General features: G+C 42.4%; 1 protein-coding gene across 5 annotated transcripts in view; it reads right to left on the bottom strand.

Moving 5' to 3' along the window:
- ANO4 (anoctamin 4) overlaps positions 1 to 23,742 on the bottom strand; it is a 128,545-nt gene extending 104,803 nt beyond the window's left edge. For 4 of the 5 annotated variants that reach the window (XM_053405842.1, XM_053405843.1, XM_053405844.1 and 1 more), the window contains exons 1-2: positions 23,679 to 23,742; positions 22,656 to 22,898 (exon numbers count right to left, since the gene is read on the bottom strand). In XM_053405842.1, the coding sequence (XP_053261817.1) occupies positions 22,656 to 22,898; positions 23,679 to 23,682 (247 nt within the window). In that variant the 5' untranslated portion in view covers positions 23,683 to 23,742. Of the gene's footprint in view, positions 1 to 6,572; positions 6,955 to 22,655; positions 22,899 to 23,678 lie in introns of those variants that run through there. The other variant, XM_053405846.1, reaches the window with a different exon arrangement.
- Positions 23,743 to 23,957: the final 215 nt, after the last annotated feature.

Here is a 23,957-nt window from a genome sequence, read left to right as displayed (position 1 = left end):
TGAGTTCAATGGGATTTACTCACATATACATGTTTATGGACAGGATTGTAGTGTTAACAATGGCATTTATATAATATTTACTCAAAATTAAGTTCTACCATGATCAATTGGGCTTAATCCATCGAAAATGCATTTACAATTGGAGCCTTCATCTAGAACACTTTATTACTTCTTCCATTACATCTGTAGGTTGAAGTGAGAAATGCTTTAGTTACATCTTCTTTGAAGCACTAAGGGAACTATAAAAAAAATTAGTGCCAAAATTACAGAAAATATGAACCACTGATATTTAAATTAACATTGTTATTATTATTATTATTACAATTAATTTATTAATCTTCTTCTAATCCACTGTCTCATGGCAATTTACACATAAATAAAAAGTTAAAAAGACAGAACTTTGACAATTGTACCCAAAACATATTTTCCTCCATGTATGGAAAACAGACAAATTCCATAGTAGTAGCCATGCCTGTAGCAACAAAAACAAATAGCATTTTGCAATACCTTAAAGACTAACTCTTTTACTATGGTATACACTTTATGGACCAGAGTACCTGTCAAATGGAATTTACCCCATGAAAGGATATGACCTGGTAAATTTGTTACAAGACCCTTTGTGCTTTAAATGTGAAAATGGTCCATTTTCCCCCACACAAAGCTTTTTCAGTTTAGTCATTCGAACCATACTACCTACAGATTTAAGATGTTGCTGAATGATAATTATGACTAATCAGACTTATTTTGAGGATGTATTTTTTAATATTTAATAAGTTTAACGAGTGAAATTGCACCTAGTTCTTTCTCTGAAGGTTATGCTAGCAGAACCTAGAGAGGCTCACTTCCAAGTAAACCTGCATCTAATTGCATTGCACACCTCTAAACTTCAATACAGTTCAAAATCTCAAAACTAGGCACCCTTTCTATGAACTTGATTTGACTTATATCCATACATAAGTGTTTCAGATCCAGATATATTTAATTTGAGGGCTGAATTGCCAACCTAGGTAACAATGTCAAAAGGTTAGTCATGTACACAGGAAATGGATACAGGTAAAAATCTGAGCCAAAATAAAGCGGAAGCAGAATACTGGATGTAGTATGTGCAACTTGCAGTGGTAGGACAAAAATAAGCTATATAAAACTCTTTTAAATGAAACAGTCCTGTGGTCATTCAGCCACACTGAGCGTGTGTGTACATTGCCATGACCTAATCAGTCAAGTTCGTGTTGTTGGCTCACTGAATGAAGAACAGAATGGATTTTTTTTTATTTTCTTTCTGCAGTTGTTTTCTATGCAGGATTCAGACACCCTGCAAATAAATTAACATGACACCATGCTGCGAGAAAAAGAAATACTCTACATGCAGCCAGAGCCAAAACCTACAGTGGTCCTTCTGAAGCTATCTGTCAATTAAAAGCACTGATACTCATGAATAGTTAAACGATGCTGTTAAAATAACACTCGCCGCTTTTTTGCTCTGGCTTTTAGATTTAATGCACACTGATCTTTCTGTGAGAACTTGCTGCAGGGCTGGTGTCAGTGGTCAGTTGGCATGGCTGGGCCCCCGAACTGGCAGAGTGCATTTACTGCTATTGCCTAGTAGATAATAGAGCCTGCAACACTGTGACTGAATGCTGACCTTTTGTTTAAAGTTGTTCATACTTGGGCATGTACAGAAGGCTACGAAACTACAGCAAAGCTGTGCATTGGGCTCAACAGCTCCTAGTGGTGCAAAGGGACAGCAGCAGAAGTATTGCTGATATCAGTTAAATTGGTTGTGTATATAGAGGTCCATGCTACCATCTCCCCTGTGAAATCTAGGTTCTAATAGAAAATATGTAATACATACAGTATTCTGTTACGGGATGCTACCACCAGGAGAAAATTGGGGGGGGAGCTCTTGCTGACGTCTCTTTCCTCCTTTCGCCCCTTGTGCCTAATTAGGAAGCCTCTGGAACATCACATACCCATCAACAGTCCCAATTTGACTGGGACATACCAGAATTTCAGAAGCCATCCCAGCTTCTTATTGGATGTCTCATTTTCCATGCTGAGCATCACTTTGTGAGGGTGCGCATGAAGGTGTAGGTGGGGGAGCTGCTGCTTGTGCAGGCCAGGCCAACCATGCTGGGCCCAGAAGCCATGCCTCCTCTGCCCGCTGAAGGAGGAAAAGAAACCGAGGAGGACGAAGACGGGGAAGAGGAGGAGGAGGAGGAGCTGGAGTGCTGGTGTGGCGCTCTCGGAGGGAACTGTTGCCAGTAATGGAGACAGGGGCTGGAAAACCTGAGCTGGCTCGCACAGGAGCACAGCACTTAAAGATACGCATCTCAATTTTAATCAGCGGAATGCTGAAGGGTGTGACATCATGAAAGGCCACACAAAGGACTAGAGCAGGGAAATCTGTGACAATTGTCTCCCCCTGGTCTACCAGTGGGATCCTCTACTGCAGTGGTGTCCAAACTGTTTTCAAAGAGGGCCAGATTTGATGAAGTGAAGGGCTGTAAGGGCCGACCAAAGCTGTTGACCTTTTTTTAGGATTGAAGATATTGCGCTTTTTTTAGGGGTGAAGTTGTTGAGCTTTGAGCTTTTTTTAGGATTGAGGTTGTGGAGGGTTTTTGAGGGATTTTACCCCAGGAAATGAACTGCCACAGGGGCTGGATTAAACCGACCAGCGGTCTGGATTAGGCCCCCAAAACTGACTTTCGACATGCCTGCTCTACTGGATCTCAGCCCTATCCATGAACAGGTTGAGCTCTTTTGCCCATGGAACCATAGCTAGGATCCAAGCCACTTATCTTATGTCATCTGCTCTAGGAAACAACTAAGACAACCAAAGAGGCTTGTGGCACCTTGAGAACTGGCTTTTGTGGATTCAAACCCTCTTCCTCAGAATGCATTTAGTATAAGCGGGACATAAATGCATGAAATAAAGCAAACAAAGTGGAAAGTTGTAAGGTGGGAGTTGTGTGGCAATGAGGTGCAAAAATTACAGAGAGTCATAATTAGAGCTGAAATATATCTTCAGAAGGCACATCTTTAACCTTTCCAAGTTAGTGATAATTACGAAGTTTATTGTATTAACACCTGTCATGAGGCAGGTGATAGAAACCACAGAGAACTGAAAGGAAGTTAAGTGGAATTCCCTACCAGTGAAATTCCGATTAGGGGCAATAGGCAGCATTTGCCTCCTAAACTGTGTGCCAGAAAACAACTTATTTACTTCATTCCCTAGAAACTCAATGGAAACCACCAATAACCACACTTGCTCATAACTGCATTGCCCTGATGCTTCATGTGACTTACCTGTCCTGGGCTGCCTTTCTTGGTAATGCTAGAATGTGACAGAGGGACCCCAGGAACTGGCTGTTGTAATGCAAGCAAGCTACCGGTATTCCTTGTTTATGCATGTATTGATCCTTTTTTAATTGAACCCTAGTCAATTGTAGCCTGGTCGTAAGGATAGAACTTGTCAAATAAACTATTGTTCATCAACCAATGATTAAATTGATACACATTTTTTGTCCTATGTATCTAGCATATAATAGCCTTCAGAACATCCCATGCTCAAAAGAACTTTCTAAGAAAGGTTCTAGGGGGAAATAGCCTGCACAAATGTAATTTCCATATATTCAGAGCTGCTAGCTAATTTCATGCAGCATGTGCTACATATGAACAGTCGTGTGAACTGGGTCTGAAAAAGCATCCTAGTTACCTGCTATAATTTTGAGGTGTCATTTTGATGGAATGCATTGAGATTCCTCTGGGCTTCAGTAACCCAATGTAAAGTTTAGTGATACAATGCAATTGCATCAATGCTATATTATTAGTTCAGTGAACCTGAAACAAATCTTGAGAGTTTTAGAAGCATCACATATTTACGTCGCTGTGCAGCACCCATTCAGCAGTAATGACTAGAGAGGGATTTTTGCAACACACAACATGTTTACAGTGCAAAAAAGAATTATCCACTGTGCAAGTACTTTAATAAAGAAACCCATCATAAATTGCAAACCTACGCTATAACCAGAAAACACTGAGTTGAAGAGTCAAGGAACCTACTAGTTAAGTCTTAGTAACCCTTTGCAGCATGCTTCAAAGGTTCTCAGATCTGCAGTGTAGGGAGAAAACTTAGATACCTGAAGTTTAGACCAGCTTTTCCCAACCTGGTGCCCTCCTGATGTTTTGAACTGCAACTCACATCAGCTCCAGCCAGCATGTTTGTGCTGGCTGGAGCTGCAGTCCCAAAACATTTGGAGGACACCAGACTGGGGGAAGCTGGTTTGGGCTTAAACCCCAACAGTTCCTCCTGCATTGTTTGAACTGGTTCACTCGCTCAGTCATTTGGAACAATTTGCTCTGCAGTAATCTTTCTGCAGTGCATCGGCTCCCTTTGTATTTAGGTGTGTGTGCGTTCTCATGTCGGAAGGATGGAACTGAATGGCTTTTTGTCCCTTTTTGCTCTCTGTTGCTGTTAACACAGGGCAATCTCATGCAATTCCTCTGGAAACACAAAGTAAGCCAAGTAGTGTGTCCTGAGTTATAAGAAACCTGGTTTGTACTCATCTGAGGAAGATCCCACCTTTGTTTTGAAGAAGCATCTCACCTCACTGCACTATTTTCCTACTCAGATGTTGACATCACCACTGTAGTTCAGATCCTCTAGCACCACTCCAACAGAACACTATTTCCACTATGCCAAAGTTATAGTTGGTCACAAGTTCCCATGTCTGTGCACCAGATTTGCTGTCACACTAAATGTGAAGAACTTTGCAGTGTTACTGCTTCTTTTTTCTTAAAAACAAACCCAAAACCCATTAATGGTAATCTTGGTATTTTTTCACTATTGCAGGCATGCCCATAATTATCAGAAAAATAATATAGCTCCTTCCTGTACTACTTCCTGTACTACTCACATCACAGGTCAAATCACTAATTGAGATTTTCTTATTAGCAGTCCAATCTGCACTCTAGTTAAGCCAGAAAGTCCAGTTTGTCCCATCAGTTTCCAAGGGATTAAATTGCTTAAATCAATATTACAGGTCCAAGGAACCGTGTTATAAAAATCACATATTTATTAAAAATATGTAGCTTAAAATGACACTCCATCTCTGTTCTGATCTTGGGGAGGAAACAAAGGACAACAACAGCACACTCCTATGCATGTCTATTCATATGTAGTCTACTCATATTGAACAATTTAGTTCAATAGGCTTACTCAAAGGAAAATATTTATAGGATTGCAGCCTGAGGAGGGTAAAAGAAATGCTCTGGCTCTTATCCAAGGTGAAGTCAGGGAGCATTAAGAAAGAACAGAAGGTTATACACCAACTAATGTGTTTATGGACACTTGCTCTTCACAAGACGTGACCAGTGCTGTCAAAGCTAGTCACCCTGATCACCTAGGCAGTGTATTGCACAACATGACCCTGAGCTGCCCCCCAGAAGCCATTTATGCTGGTGGCAAACCTGATCTATGCTAAGGAATCTGTCTCTTCTTGTATTAAACCACATGGGTTCCTCTCCTTGTACAGGTCACCTCATTTCAAATTTTTATGTAGGTTTGGAGCTTGAGGTTATGATTACAGTGAAATAATGATCCAAGGGAATCATTTAAGATGGGCATCATATGTATTCATAAAATTCATACTGAAAAACATATTGTGCAGGATGAGCTCACAGTAACTAATCTGCAGTACAAGCATTCGTCCCTTTAGAAAGGTAAGTTGGAAAGACACTAAGAAGACTGCTTATTCCATTATATACTAAATATGTGCTATGTTATCAACAGACAGCAGGCATATTCAAATCAAATTTTTGTTAACACAGGACAAAGTACGGCCCAAGCAATTAGAATTTCTGTTTGGAAATATGTGCACTTTTCCTTCTCCTTGAAGCATTGTAAAACACTTAAGTTTTGAGGCTTCTCAGGACAAGAGAGTAGAGGTGCCTAAGTCCTGCTCACTAAAGTTATCTCTTTCCCCCCACCTCCCTCCTCTGGAAGCAGTGCAGGTTGGCTTTCTTCAGCACAAAGGAGAGCTCATTTTAATGCCCAATTAATCTTTCTCAGATATTTGCACTTAGAAAGCTGGTGCCTCAAGAGGCCCTTCTGAAGAGAGATGATAAAATGCTGGTAGGAAAGACATGAGCTCCCACCCCTTCTGAAAGCCCAGGGATGGCTTTTCCTCCCTCCCTCCCTCTCCTGGAAAGCATGAAGCTTATTTTCGTGGTGCGGCAGACCTATGTCTTTCCCCAAGTCCCCCTCTTCCACTTCTTCAGGATTCCTTCACACTGCTGTAAGCTGCCAGCCAGCAGCATGCTTGCTCCCTCTTTCAAGGACAAAAGGGAATTTCAAGCGAGGGGCGTTGAGGCGCAGGAGCCCGACCAAAGAGCAACTTGCATTTACTTCATAAAACACATGCCAGTGCAGGAGGAGGGGAGAGAAAATGAGACAGTAAATGAAGGTCAAGAGGCTTAGCTGTGATCCACTGGGGGGGGGGGAGAGAGGGGGGGATGGAAGAGAGCTAGCGAGCACTGCAGCAAACATAGTCTGTGCACATGCCGGTACTCACCATAAAAATAGAAAGAACTGAAGAGAACCACTTTAGTAGGGGGCCCTTCCGAAACACCTTTCTCAAGAGCAAGAGATCCGCCGGTCCAGCGAAAGGCAAGGCAGAGGATGCTCAATTTACACACAGTAGCAGCAGCACCAGCAGCAGGAGCAACAACAACAGGCAAGTCTTTCCACAGTCTGCCAAACCTGTAAGCAGTTTGCGTGCTGGCACAAAACCCGGGGCAGGGAAGAAGTCTGACTCTGCTGTAGCACTGCAGCTAAAACAGACCGTTGTTTTCCCCCTCTGTGTCTGTCTCCCTCCCTCACACACAGAGAGAGACTCAAGCTACGCGATGTGGATTTCCCCCACCCCCTTGCTGTCTTCATATGCTCACAATTACTTGCTATTTGGAGATATGATGTGGAGGGGGGTGGGGGAGGAGTTGAGGAGTGGTTGGGGGGGGAGAGAGAGAACGGAGCCACAGAGCAGCTGAGCCAGCATCAGTATTCTTAATCAGCCCTTGCCAGCAGCCAATCAGGTGGCACTTGAGCGGTGCCAGCATGACAGTTCGCCAGAGCCCTGACAGCACAGGGCTGAGGCAAGCAACACATTTCCACCACCGCTCGCCCGGCCAAGAACACTCCTAGGGCAATCTGTGTCTTTTGATCCTGCAGACAAATGAGCTGCCCACGGGAACTGTGGTTGCTGGACAAGGAGCAGAGAGCTTTAAAAACCAGCGCCCCAAAGATGTTTCCTCACTCACTGCCACTACTACTTCTTCACCACCTCCGCAGTCGCACCAAAGCACGATGCTCACGCATGCCAAAGAGTCGGGGTGCAGTCCTGGGCAACAGGGGTGCAAGTCCCGCTGAACTGAACCCTTTCTTGGTTCTGAGTAGGTGCACAAAGGATTGCCCCGCTTCCCACCATCAGCTGAAAGTTAATTTTCTTCCATGGTGTACACACAACCTCCATCTATTATTCATCATTTAAAGCATTAGTGTCTTTACGCCACAGAGAGGGCAAGATCTGACAGGATGAAAAGTTCGGGGGAACTGCCCTTGTTAATTAACCACAAGGAAAATAAATACAGTTCTCACGCCATGAAGGAGTCTAGATTTCTGCAATGGACATACAAAGTTCTGCCGTCAACCACACCCAAATCTGGCCTCAGAATAAACTGTGTCCCTCAACATTAACACAAATAAATGTATTTACGCATTCTCTCGTTTTAATCCACTTAGAAAAAATTGTTTCATTTTTTGTTTTCTGCTATGAAGTGTGTGAATTAGAATGAGAACATGGGGGCAGTAAAAGAATATTATAACAACAACTTAGAAAGGAAACAATGTGCTGTCCTTTCATGGCATGCAAAACCAGCTGCCTGAAACAGCTATCCCACTCTGCTAACGGTAGGGCTGGCCCTCCAAGAAAAACATAAAGGTTCTCTTTCCAGACCATGGGTGGGATGGGACACTACATAGGCATGTGTGTTTTTTTTAATTCCATGGCATTTCTCACCTTATACTTTGAATCTGATACTGTGATTAGAATCTTGCTTCTCTAGATGATAGTCTCAAACTCCACAACGTCTTTTACAATCTTTTACAACATCTTCACATCGTTGTCATAGCTGCTATGTTATATACATATCTAAATCAAAGCCTTTAAAACAAATGCCGGCATAAATAGCCAAGGCTAAAACTAAAATAGATTCCATTTGTCACATGAAGCTTATTGCTGCAGGTGCAATTCCTAAAATGGTGGTTCATCAACCTCAAAGACTTACATGATGAATAATGAATTTGCAATCAGTGCTCCACAATTTACCAAATATATATTTCAGTAAGAAAACCCAAAATCATTGTCAGATGATCAGAATATATATTGACACTCTTTATGAACAAATGTGAGGATGGGTGAGGGGGGTGAGAAAAGGTTTATGTGAATCACACACAGAAAAAGCTAATTCAGTTTGCATTCCGCAAAGAAATACACATATTTCAAGCTGCTGTTAGAAATCTAGTCAACTGCCCTGTGCTGGAGAGCTGGTCTTCAAGGAACATTGTTAGGGGGCGGCCCTGGGTCTTTTGCAATGAGCACCTGGTCTTCTACCACTTTCCTTTATTATTTTTTAAATATTAAAGGGTGGCTTTGCAAACTTCAAAGTACAGCACCAATGAGACCTCAGCCAACCACCAACTTAATTTGCTCAGAGGCTTGTATTTGCATCTCTACGTATAAATTGCAAATTTTATGCTAATTCGTATCATGGGCCTATGCCCTGAGACAGCAAAATCCCTGCTGGCCTCTATTAAAAGGTAAAGCTACTTGTGAGAATAGCTCTGTGAGGTTATACTTTTATGAGGTTTCAGCTTCCTAGCTAATATAACAACTTAATTTACCTTAGTTGAAGTACTAACTTGTATGCTGCTATGCCAGAAACTCTGCTGTGTCTGCTGCTTCGGTGCTTTTGAGTTTTGATACAGATTTAAGTTACTATTTTAACTATTGTTTTAATACAATGGTGGCATTTGTGTGATTTCTGGAGGCACCCTGAGTTTCTGTTGGAAGAAAGGCAGGATAGAAAAGCAATCATTGTTTTAATCATCTCCTCTTAAGACATCTATTAAACATTATTCCTGACACATCAAAGCCCCTGTGGATGCAGTTTTCTCCGTAATTCACTATAACATTTAAAACCACTACAGGTATGTATACACACAGAGTTTGCATATAGCATGGCATCCATCCAGGCCATAGATCGATGGCATGTATTAAGGTTAGGAAGACCATACAGATTGCAAAGACTTTAAACATGGTGCTAAGCCATGTGAAAGCTTCACACCCAACATCTTATTAATAGCTGCTGTCCGTGTCAGCTAAATAGACAGAATATTAGGGTACTTTGTGCCCTCTCACAGACTTAAATTGGCTGTCTCTTTTATTGGTATTCTTTGCTACTAGAATTCGTTCCCAGATTTGTCAGGAATGTGCATCTATTCCCAAACAAAACAAGTCTGATTGGATCAGATCCAGACTTAGTTATGCTTAGAGTTAATTCACTGGACTCAGTGAGATATAAGTCAGACTTAAATTCCAATGATTTCAGTGGGTCTATTGTAAGCATGACATCCAGACTTCCTTTGGTGCCATGTTTCTAGGGACAGGTCTGCACTTTAGAGCTCTATGTAAATTTGATAGACTTCAATGTGCCACAGTACTGTTAAGTTGTATGCACAACACCTAAGCTATAGGTATACATGCTCATTCAGAGGGAAGAACAAAATATAATACTTTGTCAATATTTTTGTTGTTTGGAGGGAAACATCGTCACATATCTATATTTAGCAAAGTCAGAAAATTACTCAGTGAGCAGATTACAAAAGACATGCAGCTTGTTTGAAGAGCCAATTAAGCCAGCTGGCCTTGAAGGTTCAGCTTCTTATCTTGCAGTTCTTCTGTTCTCCAACTTCCCTTGCTATTGCAAGTCAAGCCCTACTATCAGAGGCAAAAAAAAACCCAAAGCAATGAAAGCAAAACCAACCCAGCCTGGAACATATAACATAACAACAATAAGAAGAAGAAGAATTTGGATTTGATATCCCGCCTTTCACTCCCTTTAAGGAGTCTCAAAGCGGCTAACATTCTCCTTTCCCTTCCTCCCCCACAACAAACACTCTGTGAGGTGAGTGGGGCTGAGAGACTTCACAGAAGTGTGGCTGGCCCAAGGTCACCCAGCAGCTGCATGTGGAGGAGCGCGGAATCAAACCCAGTTCACCAGATTACGAGACTACCGCTCTTAACCACAATGTGATGAAGAAGGTCCATAGGATTATTAAAATATATTGCTGATATCTAAATAAACACTGACAGATAAAATTTATCAGGAGGAGGAGAAAGAATATGGTTTTTAGTTTATTGGATGATAGGACAGCTGCAGACATAATTTAGCTATATTTCATCTGTTCATTATTCTGATAAAATAATCTAACTCATGAAACAAGTAATCAGAAACACCACCATCCCATCATTTTCAGGGGAGAAAGGTCTAATTAAATATACAGTTGACTATCTGCTTCAGATCCAAGATTATTCAATTACCAGGGATTGAGGACACAGCATGGCGACCAGGTGGCTATCTTAATAATCCAACCTGGGCTTTCCTTTCCAAAAATGGCATGTGAAACCCAGGGTAAATTAGCGAGAAGTCAACTTGAATTAAGGTAATAAATAATAATAATAATAACAATAATAATAATAATAGCAGCTTTTTCAGAAAAAAGACCACAAATCTTCTTATAAATAGCCTGATCAGAAATTCAGATACAGAACAGACTCACATATTACAAATTAGTCTATCTGTTGTTCCTAGGTGGACTCATGTTTCTATATTTCTGGATTAAAGTTGTTTTATAATTTCATAGATGTTCTGACTGTTGATTGCTTCAGGGTGTTTCGTGGGAAATAGTTCATAAATGAAATAAATAAATAAGTCACTATTACAGTTTTAGGGATGCCTTGAGGGATTTGATCTTTACCAATACGCCATGAACCAACCAACCTGATCTACCCCTCCCAGACTGATGTGTGGTTCAGGGCATAATTCATAGCATGTATTTTTAAAGGAACTCCCTACAGGGAATTTGATTGCACAGAAAATTTCCATGCCATATCCCAGAACCATTGCAGCCATGTAGCATACTGCACTGGACTTCTCAACGAAGCATAGAAAACAGCCCTCCACCTAGATCTCAGAATTATGGAACTGAAGGGACCACAAGGGTCCTTTAGTGCAGGAATCTTTTGCCCAGTGTTGGGGCTTGAATCCACAACCCTGAGATAATGTGTCTCATAAAGTCCTGTGTGCAGACCAGCTTTGTATGCACCTAATTTTGTATGGGATTCCATTCATTCTTCGAAATTGTCTATTGATCTATTACTCTTGACAGCACCTTCTAATCCACAGGCCATTTAAGGCTCTTTGGTTCACTCTGCTTGAAAGCTTGCCTGTAGCAAGCTGCTTGGAAAGATGCTGATCACCCCAGTATTTTTTTCACTGAAAGAGATCCAGGCATGCAGCTTTTTAGTAGTCTAATAGTGTTACTAGTCATAACCATTCTAGGCCTGTCATACCAGAAAAGAGAAGGTATGTGTCATATACTTGCTCAGTAATATTACTGTTGCTGCAATAACTGATGTTATAACACTAGCCATAAAGATGGCTGCCAACCGCTTACTGCATAATACTCGTCACAAAATGCCATAAACAACCTTTGTGAAACAGTCTGAAAAATTCAAAAGGTAGGTTGTATGTGTACAAATATGTTTGTATTTTTCTCGTCCTTTGGATGGGCCCTGATCATGGAACTGAGGTCTGAAAGAGACCTGAAAGTCACAAACAGACCAGACATGCTAGTCGGCTCAGAGTATTCTGACCACTTTGGTGAATCTACAGCATTCAGATAAAACTGGGTTCAAAGTGAGTTCAGCCTTATGAAGTATCCATTTTAACTAACAATGGCTAGCGGTCAGAGATGCTGGACATTGTAGTCCAGCGACATTTCAGTCACAATTTCCCTATCCTTGCTTTCGTGTCAAACTACATGACTGATACCTCCTGATGTGTTTTTAAAGCTTTAAGATGAGAAAGAGAGAACTTGCTCAGGGAAGCAGTATAGCTGGAGGAGATATTTAACCATTTCCTGTGTTGTTTTCAGAATCAAAATTGTACCCTCCTACTAGTGGCACTGTGGGTTAAACCACAGAGCCTAGGACTTGCCGATCAGAAGGTCGGTGGTTCGAATCCCCGCCACGGGGTAAGCTCCCGTTGCTCAGTCCCTGCTCCTGCCAACCTAGCAGTTCGAAAGCACGTCAAAGTGCAAGTAGATAAATAGGTACCACTCCGGCGGGAAGGTAAATGGTGTTTCCGTGCGCTGCTCTGGTTCGCCAGAAGCGGCTTAGTCATGTTGGCCACATGATCCAGAAGCTGTATGCCGGCTCCCTAGGCCAATAAATGATGAGATGAGCGCCACAACCCCAGAGTTGGCCACGACTGGACCTAATGGTCAGGGGTCCCTTTACCTTTACTAAAACTGCTAGTAGCATTTCCAGAGTGAAGCTAACAGTGGCTTTGGAGACAGGGCTTCAGTTTGGGACCCTCATTAAGCACCCACCTTCCAAGCCCTGCTGCCCCCCTACTCCATTGCTCTGTTGGCTCTTTTTAAGCTCTTTTTAAAAAAGCGTACATCAGGAGATGCATTCAAAAACCTGCCATGCCGCATGTAGGTTTCTCTCTTAATTAACAGTCATTAATTATGCCTACTTTCACCAAGAAGCACTTCCATGTTGCAAAATGTACTGAAGAATACACTGCTGAGCCACACTTCCACTTCTACCACTTTGAACTGGGAGAACACCAATTTAGATTTTGACAAGAAAACTGTGTTTGCTTGAAAATGAACATCGGTGATACAAACTGAAATAAGGTACAGACTGCACCAGTTTTAGGTGTGCATGGTCATTTGCATAAAAACAAACAGGTACAGGCAGGCATACCCCAGTGAAAGGCAGTACAAAATAGTTAAGAGCAGAGATAAGTATCTAAGACATAATCCTGTGACATGTCTCCCCAATCTCCAAGCAGCAAGAGATTCCAGGGGTCCCAAGCACTTTTCCAGGCTTTGGTTTCCTTGGAATGAAGGTCATTGGGGACTGTGGTGTCTTTAGGATATAGGCTTGTATTTACACATATTTACAACCTGGGCGTAGGATGGAGGGACTTCCAGCATTAACCTCCCTCCCTCAAAAAAATAGCTTGCTTCTCACAGCTTTGGATCCAGCATTGAGCTACACATGTTTCTGTCCCCTGCTTCCAGCCTGCCTCTTCCAGCTCTCTCACACAAACACCTAGCCACACTTTGGCCTGTTGTTCTCCATCACTTAGAAGTTGCAACCTAGTTGAGGAGAGCACTTACATGGCCACGCACGGTCATTGTCTTACAAAGATTGGTTCATCAACTCCCCCTACTAGACTCTAACCCTCACTGGATATAGGATACTAGAAGGGACTTAGGGCATCATTCAGACTGACCTCCCCAAACACATAAAAATGCAATCTTTTTGATCCTAAGAAGGGCCCATGGAAGGGGGCTGGTTGAAGGGGACTTTCCCAACCCATCTTGTTCTGCAGCACCCCAAATACTCTCCTGAGTGTCAGGAGACCCTCCTAAACAGGATGGGCTGTGGTATAGGAGGCTGAGTGGGGAGAGGTAACTGCCAAAGTCGGGCACTATTAATGAGCCTCTTAGGATCTGTTGTTGTTTAGTCGTTTAGTCATGTCCAACTCTTCGTGACCCCATGGACCAGAGCATGCCAGACACTTCTGTCTTCCACTGCCTCCTGCAGTTTGGTCAAACTTATGTTGGTAGCTTTGAGAACACTGTCCAACCATCTCGTCCTCTGTCGTCCCCTTCTCCTTGTGCCCTCCATCTTTCCCAACATCAGGGTCTTTTCCAGGGAATCTTCTCTTCTCATGAGGTGGCCAAACTATTGGAGCCTCAGCTTCAGGATCTGTCCTTCCAGTGAGCACTCAGGGCTGATTTCCTTCAGAATGGATAGGTTTCATCTTCTTGCAGTCCATGGGACTCTCAAGAGTCTCCTCTAGCACCATAATTCAAAAGCATCAATTCTTCGGCGATCAGCCTTCTTTATGGTCCAGATCTGACTTCCATACAGCACTACTGGGAAAACCATAGCTTTGACTATACGGACCTTTGTCGGCAAGGTGACGTCTCTGCTTTTTAAGATGCTGTCCAGGTTTGTCATCCCTTTTCTCTCAAGAAGCAGGTGTCTTTTAATTTCGTGACTGCTATCACCATCTGCAGTGATCATGGAGCCCAAGAAAGTAAAATATCTCACTGCCTAGATCTTAGGATCTAGACCCTACTATTAAAAGGAGAATTCACTGGAGGGCGGGGAATCAAACAACCCATTAATCTTTCCTCTTCCCTTTTTCTGATTCACATTATTGAATCTTAGAATCAAGTGAAAGCAGAATGTTTTATAAGTAGAGGGAGCATATGCCAAAATACTCACTGAGCCAAGGCTGAACAACTGCAAATGAAAGCTGTTTCTGTTTCAATACAACAACTAATGCAAATATAAAAGTCCTGACAGAGCTTGGAGCATCAGCGTTTCCAGTAAAATGTTTCATAAAATAGATCCTGTTTCCTTTGAAAACATTATGGGCTGCATAAAATATTAATTAAAAGGGAATGTCAGCCTTTTCACTATGCAGACAATTCTGTCAGCTCCAGAGTGACGAATGAGAGCCTTTACAATGGAGATGCTCTGTAAGGCGATACAGTTTTCTGCATCAACAATAATTGACTCCTTATAGGGTTCCAGAGCATGCTCTGAGGAGACATATGCAGCCATCTTGCTGGTGGCAGGGTCTGAGTCTGATCAATGCCAAGATGGCAGCCTGTCTTATAACTCCATGTATGCCACCTTACCAGGTGGAAGAAAAGCAAGATATGAATGAAGCAACTAAGAGCATAAGAACCTATCACCAGCCTGCCGAATCAGGCTAATGTCCCATAATGTTCTCACTGTGGTCAACCTGATGCCTGCGGGAAGCCTGCAAACTGGACATGAGCACAGCAGAGCCCACAAACCATATAGAGCACATCTTTTCCTCTCTCGTGTAAGTAAAATCAAATGGCATCCAGGTGAAAAAAGAGGGACACTGTTTCACACATTCTAATTGTTCCCATTAGATCGCTTCCTGATGACCTGTTTATTGCTCAGTTATTCTGATTTGTTTTCAGGGGTGTTAAATGATGTCAGCTATTTAATTGAGCATTCATTCTGATTTATTTCTGGCTCCGCCTGCACTATACACTTAAAGCTGTATCATACCACTTCAAACAGCCATGGCTTCCCACAAAAATTATGGGAAGTGTAGTTTGCTAACCACCCAAAAGACTGAATTGGTTGAGAGTTGTTTGGAGACTCCTGTTCCTCTCACAGAGCTACAGTGGTTTAACCATCAGTCCCTATTCCCAAGGAACTCTGGAAATTATAGCTCTGTGAGGGAAAATGGGTCTTCAAACAACTCTCAACCAATCCAGTCTTTTGGGGAAGCAGGTTGATCAACCTGAATTTGTCAGTATGTGATTGAATCCCACCCTGAAATAGTAATAGTTTGGAGGTACCCATAGCCTGAATATCTGAGCATAGACTTGGGAACCATCCATATTTTGTCTTTTATTTGGGATCTCCTGGATGCCACCCTTCAGATGTAATATTCAGCACAAATAATCTTAGAATATATATCAAGTCGACATACACTGATTAAGGCAGGTTTCTGCTAGCTACAACAGGCAAGGTTATCTGGGTCTAGATACAAATCTGTAGAGTTCTATTTAATAATAATAATAATAATAATAATAATAATAATAATAATAATAATGCACTGTCTGCATTTCCTGTCTAGCAAAAGGACTCATTGTCACTGTACTATTTATAGACGTTACTAAGAGATCCACATATAGCATTATTATCTTAATTCCAAGGTAGGAGAAAGAATTAAAGGACTATCCTCTACAACATACATGAATATAAAATACTGCAGTCAGTAATTTCCAGTCATATACATCGCCAGTAACAAATGTTACGCTGGATCCAACTTAAGCTAGTCATGACTAACTTGACCCATTGATTTCAAGGGAGCCAACCAACCGTCATGGAAGCATCTAAACAAATATACAACTTACAGATATGTTCATATGTACCTTATGTTCTGAACTATCCTGTTACATTCCATTTATATTCAACATATAATACATCTGCTAATAAGAATCTATTGGCTTCAGTAATAATTATTCATTAGGGCACTGGTGAAAGGACAACTGATTTAGTGTGTTACAAAAACAAGATTTTCAGAGTTTAAACATGTTCCAGAGAGAGAAAGAGAGAGAGAGAGAGAGAGAGAGAGAGAATGGATACGTAGGTTTCTTGAATGGCAAAAATATTTTTAAAGCAGGATAAAATGACTAAAATAAATACTTCCCCCCCCAAAAAATTACCCTTGGAACCTGGTACCTAGGTAGTCCAAAAATACCCCAACAAATAAAAAAATCTGAAAATGGGATTAGTCAAAATGAATGACTCAGAGTACACTGTAACATAGCTAAGGTGCTTTCAGACCAGAAACCTGAAAGATGGTGCACATGTAGCTCAAGACATGGTGATTACTAGAAAACTCTGAAAATGGAACATTTTTACACCTGGGGCAAGTTGACCTCATAACAGAGTCAGTGTACCAAGACAGAACATGTCAAGGTGAACATTAGGAGTTTTGTTTGCATTTTCAAACTCTGTCTTGGCAGAGTTGAAGCAAGGAGCTTCTATCTATGCTTGCAGAACACAAAGTGCATTTACTAGTATGTATAGTAAGACAAATGAACTTGTACTATAATTAATACGTCCTCCAGCATTCAAAACCTTTTTTTTAGACTACTGATCCAACCTAGGGAACTTGAATGTACAAACTCTCTGAACAAGAGCTCCTGTATTCTGTTCCACACCCTACACACTGTAGCACCTGAAAAGGTTTGATTACTGTACAAAGTCTGTGTGGGGCTGCCCCTGAAACATGTTTAGAAGCTTCGAACTGGTATGGAATGTCATGGTGAGAGTTCTAACTGAACCCACTGCATGGAGCAAATGCTATTTGTTTCCACCTCCAGTTCCAAGTGCTGACATTCTGTTTAAAGTTCAAAGCACTCTTTGAACCAGGATATATTCAGGATTCAAGCTTACCTGCACCTTTGATCCACATCACCTCATCTTTGAAGGTTAATTGGGTAGATACTCAGGACTAGGTCTTTCTCGCCATTGCTCCCAGGCTCTGAAACTAAAATTGTTCCCCTAGGCCCCTCACTTCAGGCCTCCTATCCTTGTGTAAACACTTTTCCTTTGTCCTGGGGGGCTTTGAGGGGTGGGCTATAGTTTGCTTGATGCGTTTGCTTTGCGGCTTTCATTCTTATTATTTTATGCTGTCTCACTTTGCAGTCGATTGTTTTATGCCAGTTCTATATTTATTGTTGGCCACTTTGGATGTTCACCTCAAACAGCAAAGGATTCCATAAGTGCTCTAAAAATAAATAAATCACTGTCATCTGAAACATTTGGCCATCACCACCTTCTTCTCCCTGCCCCAGTCCACTTAAGAAAAAGCTTCTTTCCTTCACTTCCTTGCCTGCGCATAGGCAATTTTAAGTTAAACTAGATTCATTCACCTGACTATTCTGCTGCTGAGTTGAGCTTGGACCTTCAAGGGTGAAACTCCACGAAGCTGAGTGCCTTTCTTAAACATGATGTGTTGAATCCGTGTTCCCCCTCCCCAGGCATCTTCATAACCCAGAAAAACCACTGCTGTAATTGATAGGAGAAGGAGATTTCTATCTTGCAGTCCCTTTTCAATAGCAGATACATGAGAATGGGAGGAATTATGCAATACATCACTGCGTTTTTTACCTGACCATCAGTTACAGTCTATGCACAGGTTTTGTCCCTCGCACTGGAAGGCAGCAGCAGATTGGCTTCCTATTGAGCACCTTTTTGTTTATCTCCATTAAGGATAAGAGTGAAAACTGAAAATACTAGCTGTCTAGATACCTGCTTTGGCAAAAAAAGTATACGCTTCTCGTTACTTCCACACCAGATTGGTTGGATTGGTACACCAGTGTTTTTCCAGAGATAACATAGCCATTTACTAACAATCTAGTCTCTATCACTATCATGTTCGTGGTATTACATTATTTTTGATTTTGAAAGAATAGTTGTTTTACTCGTTATTTTCTAATTGGAGAAAGCCCTCGTGTTGGGCTCATTTCATGATGCGTGAGCTGCTGTTTCTTTTTGCTTAAAAAGCTGGAGGGAGGGAGAGGCAGAGCCATTTTGTCCTTTCAAAATAAGCTCTCCACTGGCTTCTAATAGGCTTTGACTTGCCTGAACAGAGAAGGAATTAAGTTCCTCCTGTGAAAAAGGCCTCCCCTTACTGAAGACCAATTAAATGGGATCTAAATTCTAAAATTAGATGAAAACATTTTAGACAAAAATGCTAGCATGCAGTCATCTAGGTAACGGTGCGATTTCATTGCTAGGACCTCCCATTATATCATGTTTCGCTGCAGTTTCTTGTGTTGAAAGCTCATTTATAGCTTGCCTTCGTATCCGATTACATCTCTCACTGAAATCTAAACAACTTTCCGGCATCCTCCACCTTGAATCCTGAAAGCACTCGGTCATTATTTAGTTCAGAAGAATAAGCGCAATGGTAATGGTAATGATGATGATGCTTGACTGAAGCTGGTTTGAAGGGGTCCTAAATTTGACCCCTGACATTTAGGGGAGACCCCTCCCTGGAGCACAGCTGCCAGTCAGTATAGACTTAGCAACATGGACAATGCTAGGCCATGACAGTATAGTTTCCTTTGTCCCTTGCTTTCCAAAGCACATTCCATATAATATAGAAACACTGTTTGCAAAATCCAGCTTTCTTCTGGAGTGCCAAACCACACCATAATGAAGCTGGAACGTCCAAAGCCCTAGGGCTATAACAAGTTCCCAGGATCTGAAAAGATGGATCTAAGCAAAAAAAACAGGCGACTGTCAGTGAAACCCTGGGGATAGAACATTTCCAACCGTCTATGTGTTAAGACAGCCTCCTTCCTATGCCTAATGGAGCAAAAACACAAGTAATAATTTGTGATTAAACTGGTCAAGGGCACAACGTCCATTGTCTTGAGTATCTTCTGCTGGAAATACATTGGCAAGCAGGAAACTCCCCCGATCTGAATGATGTAGCTTACTTATTTATTTTATTGTTACATTTCTAGTCCACCGTTTCTGCAAGGAGGTCAAGGAGCCCCCCTCCCCATTTTATGCTCACAACAGCCCTGCAAGGAAGATTAGGCTAAGAGATGGTGTCTGGCCCAAGGTCACCCAGTGAGTTTTGCGGCTGAGTGGGGATTTGAACCCTGGTTTCCCAGGTCCTGGTCCTAATGCACAGAATCATGAAAATGCAAATCAATGTGCGAACGATTAGGGGAGGGGTAAGCAGGACAGCTAAATCGACATTGCTCAGAGATATTTGTGAAAGGTGTTGTCGGAGGAAATTGCAGCTAACCTTTGTGCACACAGCCATTCAACCATATGGATTTTTCCCGCTATAAGAACCAGCCTGGACAGGGGCCAGGCCAGAGAGCCAGGGAGGCAGACAAGCAAAGAGAGAAGCCATCATAAGGAAGGAAAATAAAAACCTCAAGTACAACTGTGGGTACTTGTGATCTGCTCTGCCCAGTGCTGCAAAACTGAAGAGCAGGCACAGACTGGTCCATCTTGATTCTCCGCTACTGAATGAAAGGACTGGCCACCTGCCACAGGGACATAGGAACAGTGGCGGACCTTGGCGTCTCAGATTTCAGTGGCACACTCTGTGACACCAAAATCCACCACCCTACCCTGCCTCTTGCCTTCCATTGGACTTCATAATTGTGGCACCTGCTGTGGCATTCAAGAAGTTCTGCACCTGATGCAACTGAACCAGTCACGGCCCCTAGATCTGCCTTTGATAAGAAGTGGCCTAATACCAAAACAGACCATGGGTTCAGTTGCCACTATTCATGATAGCCATGTTCTGCTTCCACAGTTTGGTGGCAGTAGGTCTCCAAATACCAGTGGGCTAGGAATAAGACATGGGGAAGGTGCTGTTGCACTTGGGTTCTGCTGGTGGGCTTCCCATAGGCATCTGGTTGGCCAGAAAGGGGAACAGAACGTTGGACTAAATGTTCAGCCTGATCCAGCAGGGCTCTTTTCATTTTCTTACACTGACTGGCAGCAGCCCTTCATGGTTTCAGGCAGGAGACCCTTTCCCAGCCCTTCCTGGAGACACCAGGGGTTTCATCCAGAACCTTCTGCATGCAAAGCATGCACTCTGCCACCGAGCTACAGCCCTTCCACAGTGGTGCTGCGAGACTTGACAACATGCCTTCCAGGATCCCACCACAAGTACCACACTCATCCCTCCCCTCCAATGTCCAAGTGACTTTGTGCCCCATGTGAGACCCACAGGCACTCTGGCGAATTAAAGATGTAAGGTGGTATGGCTTGTCAAGAACTTCATTCTGGCAGCAGTACACCTACTGTGAATAGTTTAACATCAATGCTATACAAGACAGACGACATGGGGACTACAGTGGTAGCTCTGGTTACGAACTTAATTCGTTCTGGAGGTCCGTTTTTATCCTGAAACCGATATTAACCTGAGGTACCACTTTAGCTAATGGGGCCTCCTGCTGCCGCCGCGCCGCTGCCACATGATTTCTGTTCTCATCCTGAGGTAAAGTTGTTAACCCAAGGTACTACTTCTGGGTTAGCAGACTCTGTAACCTGAAGTGTTTGTAACCCGAGGTACCACTGTACCACTGTGGCAGCTTCGTTTGGGGGCCCCTCTAGGGGTTGTGGGGCCTTAGGCCTATGGCCAACAGACTAAATCTAGCAGCCCCACACCTGCCCAACCCAGAGTGCAGCACACAATTTACACAGGACAGATATAATTCACTTTCTTTGTGGTTCTATGTCGTTTGGCTGCTTACTGCTAAATGTGTAATGCTAATGTGCTGAAACAAACTGATTAATGAATGAACTTTTGGCCAAGCATTGTGTGGTTTTGCGTTTGTTCAATTGGAATTTAAATGGACCTGTGGCTATTGTAACTGGGCTGAGGAGAGCAATGCAGTGTTAAAATATCCATACCGAAAGAGTGCTCCATGGGCTTTTCTCTGAACTATCCTAGTGCCAACTTTGGAAGGTGATCCATTACAGTGAACAGGACATGGACCCACCAGCTTCAGGCTGTGCTCAGCCAGCCCCCACCTGCCTATTTTTCTTTCCAGCCCAGGAGATGGCACTAAGCCTCTTCCGTAGTCTCAGTGTTCCCCCTTGTACTACTTGGAAGGAGAAGGATGGGAACAAAACTAGAATTACGGTAGTTAACCACGCCTTTCATTGACTCTGGCGCCACCTACTGTTATGCTCCCAATGGGAACCAGCCATCATTGACTGCTGCCTTTGAACAGCAGGAAGGTGTTTGAATTGGGGTGCGTGGAGGCTGACCCAGAGGGGTCAGCAAGTAGTACCCAAGTGCCAAAACAGAGAGCAGTTTGAGAAACTGCTTAACATAAAACCAGGTGTTGAAAAGAGCTCATTCACTGAGAAGTTGAAAGCTGCTACCTGGTAATACTCTTCATCCTTGTTGTTTATTAATTGCCTGTAAATACAACAGCAGCCTGAGGTTTGGAAGCCTGTGCCTGTCTGACAGCTAATGGGAATCCTAGCCTCAAAGAGTGTAACTTTCATGCAAGTACTTCATTCCTTATACACAGACTTCTGCAACCATATACATATATATATATGTATATATGTATATATGTATATGTATATGTATATATATCTTACAAAATTCAAGAATATCTGCCTGAGAACTTTTATGAATGAGAATCTACCACTACACATTCAGAAATGACAAACCTATATTGACACATATAAGCTGTAAGGTAGGAAAGCTGCTCTCACCATCTCCACATTTCAAAGCATAATCTCAAATGCCCGGGGGACGACGACAACCAAGTACCCCCTTGAAGACAGCCCTGTATCAGGAGGTTTTCAATGCTTGATGTTTTTATTATGTTTTTAGATACAGTGGTACCTTGGGTTACATATGCTTCAGGTTACATATGCTTCAGGTTTCAGACTCCGCTAACCCAGAAATAGTACCTCGGGTTAAGAGCTTTGCTTCAGGATGAGAACAGAAATCATGTTCTGGTGGCATGGCGGCAGCAGGAGGCCCCATTAGCTAAAGTGGTGCTTCAGGTTAAAAACAGTTTCAGGTTAAGAACGGACCTCCGGAACGAATTAAGTACTTAACCTGAGTACCACTGTATGCTGTAAGCCTCCCAGAATGACTGGGGAAGCCCAGCCAGATGGGCGGGGTATAAATAATAAAATTATTATTGAAGAAAAATCCTTTACCTGTGTGGTCTTGGCTAAGGGTATCTTGGCTGCTGTTGCTGCTGCTGCTGCTATAAGAAGGCACTGGGGTGATAGACAGTGAAGCTGGGCAGGACAAAGGAGCAGATAAATCAATTTGTGGCTCAAAATGTTGGCACAAGCCAGCATCTTCATGAAACCAGAGAGGGAGATGGTGACCAACTTGAGAGGAGGGATTCTTCCAGTGAGAAAATCCAACTGCAAATTGACCAGTAGCATCATATCCTGAAAGTAAACAATGAATACATTTCTAATAAACATAAAGATATAGGAAGAGCCTTACAGGATCAAACCAAAGCTTTCTCTTTCCAACAGTGGCTAGCCAAATGCTCTGGGGAGGCCCTTGAGCAGGGAATGGAAGCAGCAGGCATCTCCCATTGTCTTTCTGGGCCAGCAACACTTTTTCAGAAGCATTCTGTTCCCAGACATGGAAGTCCCATATACCACTTAACCATGATTATATGACACGAACAACCAGCAACTTGATTTGAGCAAAAAGTCACACCAGTGGGAGGTTTCACTTTCACATACCTTCTAAACACATTAAGCACCATGCAGATTCATGGGAGGGGGGCAGAGAACCAGACAGCCCATTCACAATAATTTATTCAATGTTTATACTAAGTTTACATAAACTTAGTGTTTATCTAACGTTATATATAACGTTAGATAACAGATGTTTTTATAAGCATGTATAGTTCTACTTAAAACTTCTTTAGGATATTAATAAAATGTTTCTAGCGAGCAGCCAAACTCTTTCTTCTTTTTTCAGAACGCAGGTAAGTCCACAGCCTGGAAGTCTTAGTTGTCACAAGATGGACCTCAGCAAGGTGCGGTACAATTCATGACTGCGCATTATAGAAGGATAACCAAGGCACTTAAAACAAAACGTCCGTCTTTTCAGCTGAAGTAAAGAGAACTTTTATAAAGGGGAAAAATACTATTGCATTCTGCAAATAAACAAACTAAGCATGTGTGTGTATGACTGTTGGTGTGAAATCTCACCCATTGTAATTTGGCTGATGCAACTGGTTCCAGTAGAAAGACTACTGCTGTCATAGGAAGTTTCATTTTCTAAAAAAGAAAAAGAAAATTTAAAGTTAGAAATGTCAGACAGAAACCCCTTCAGGGAGCCTTTGGCAACTGTGCTGCCTGGAGCTGATGGGAGTTATGAATCCCAAACATGCAGAGGAAACCAGGTTGCCAAAGGCTGCCTTCAGGTGTCAAAAACGGTTATAAACCACAGATTGCCTCTGTCACCCACTGCTATTTTAAGAGGCTACC

Source organism: Podarcis raffonei, chromosome 10 (genome assembly GCF_027172205.1).
Source record: "Podarcis raffonei isolate rPodRaf1 chromosome 10, rPodRaf1.pri, whole genome shotgun sequence".
In the NCBI taxonomy this organism is placed as follows: Eukaryota; Metazoa; Chordata; class Lepidosauria; order Squamata; family Lacertidae; genus Podarcis; species Podarcis raffonei.
This window is presented reverse-complemented; position numbering and strand designations above follow the sequence as displayed.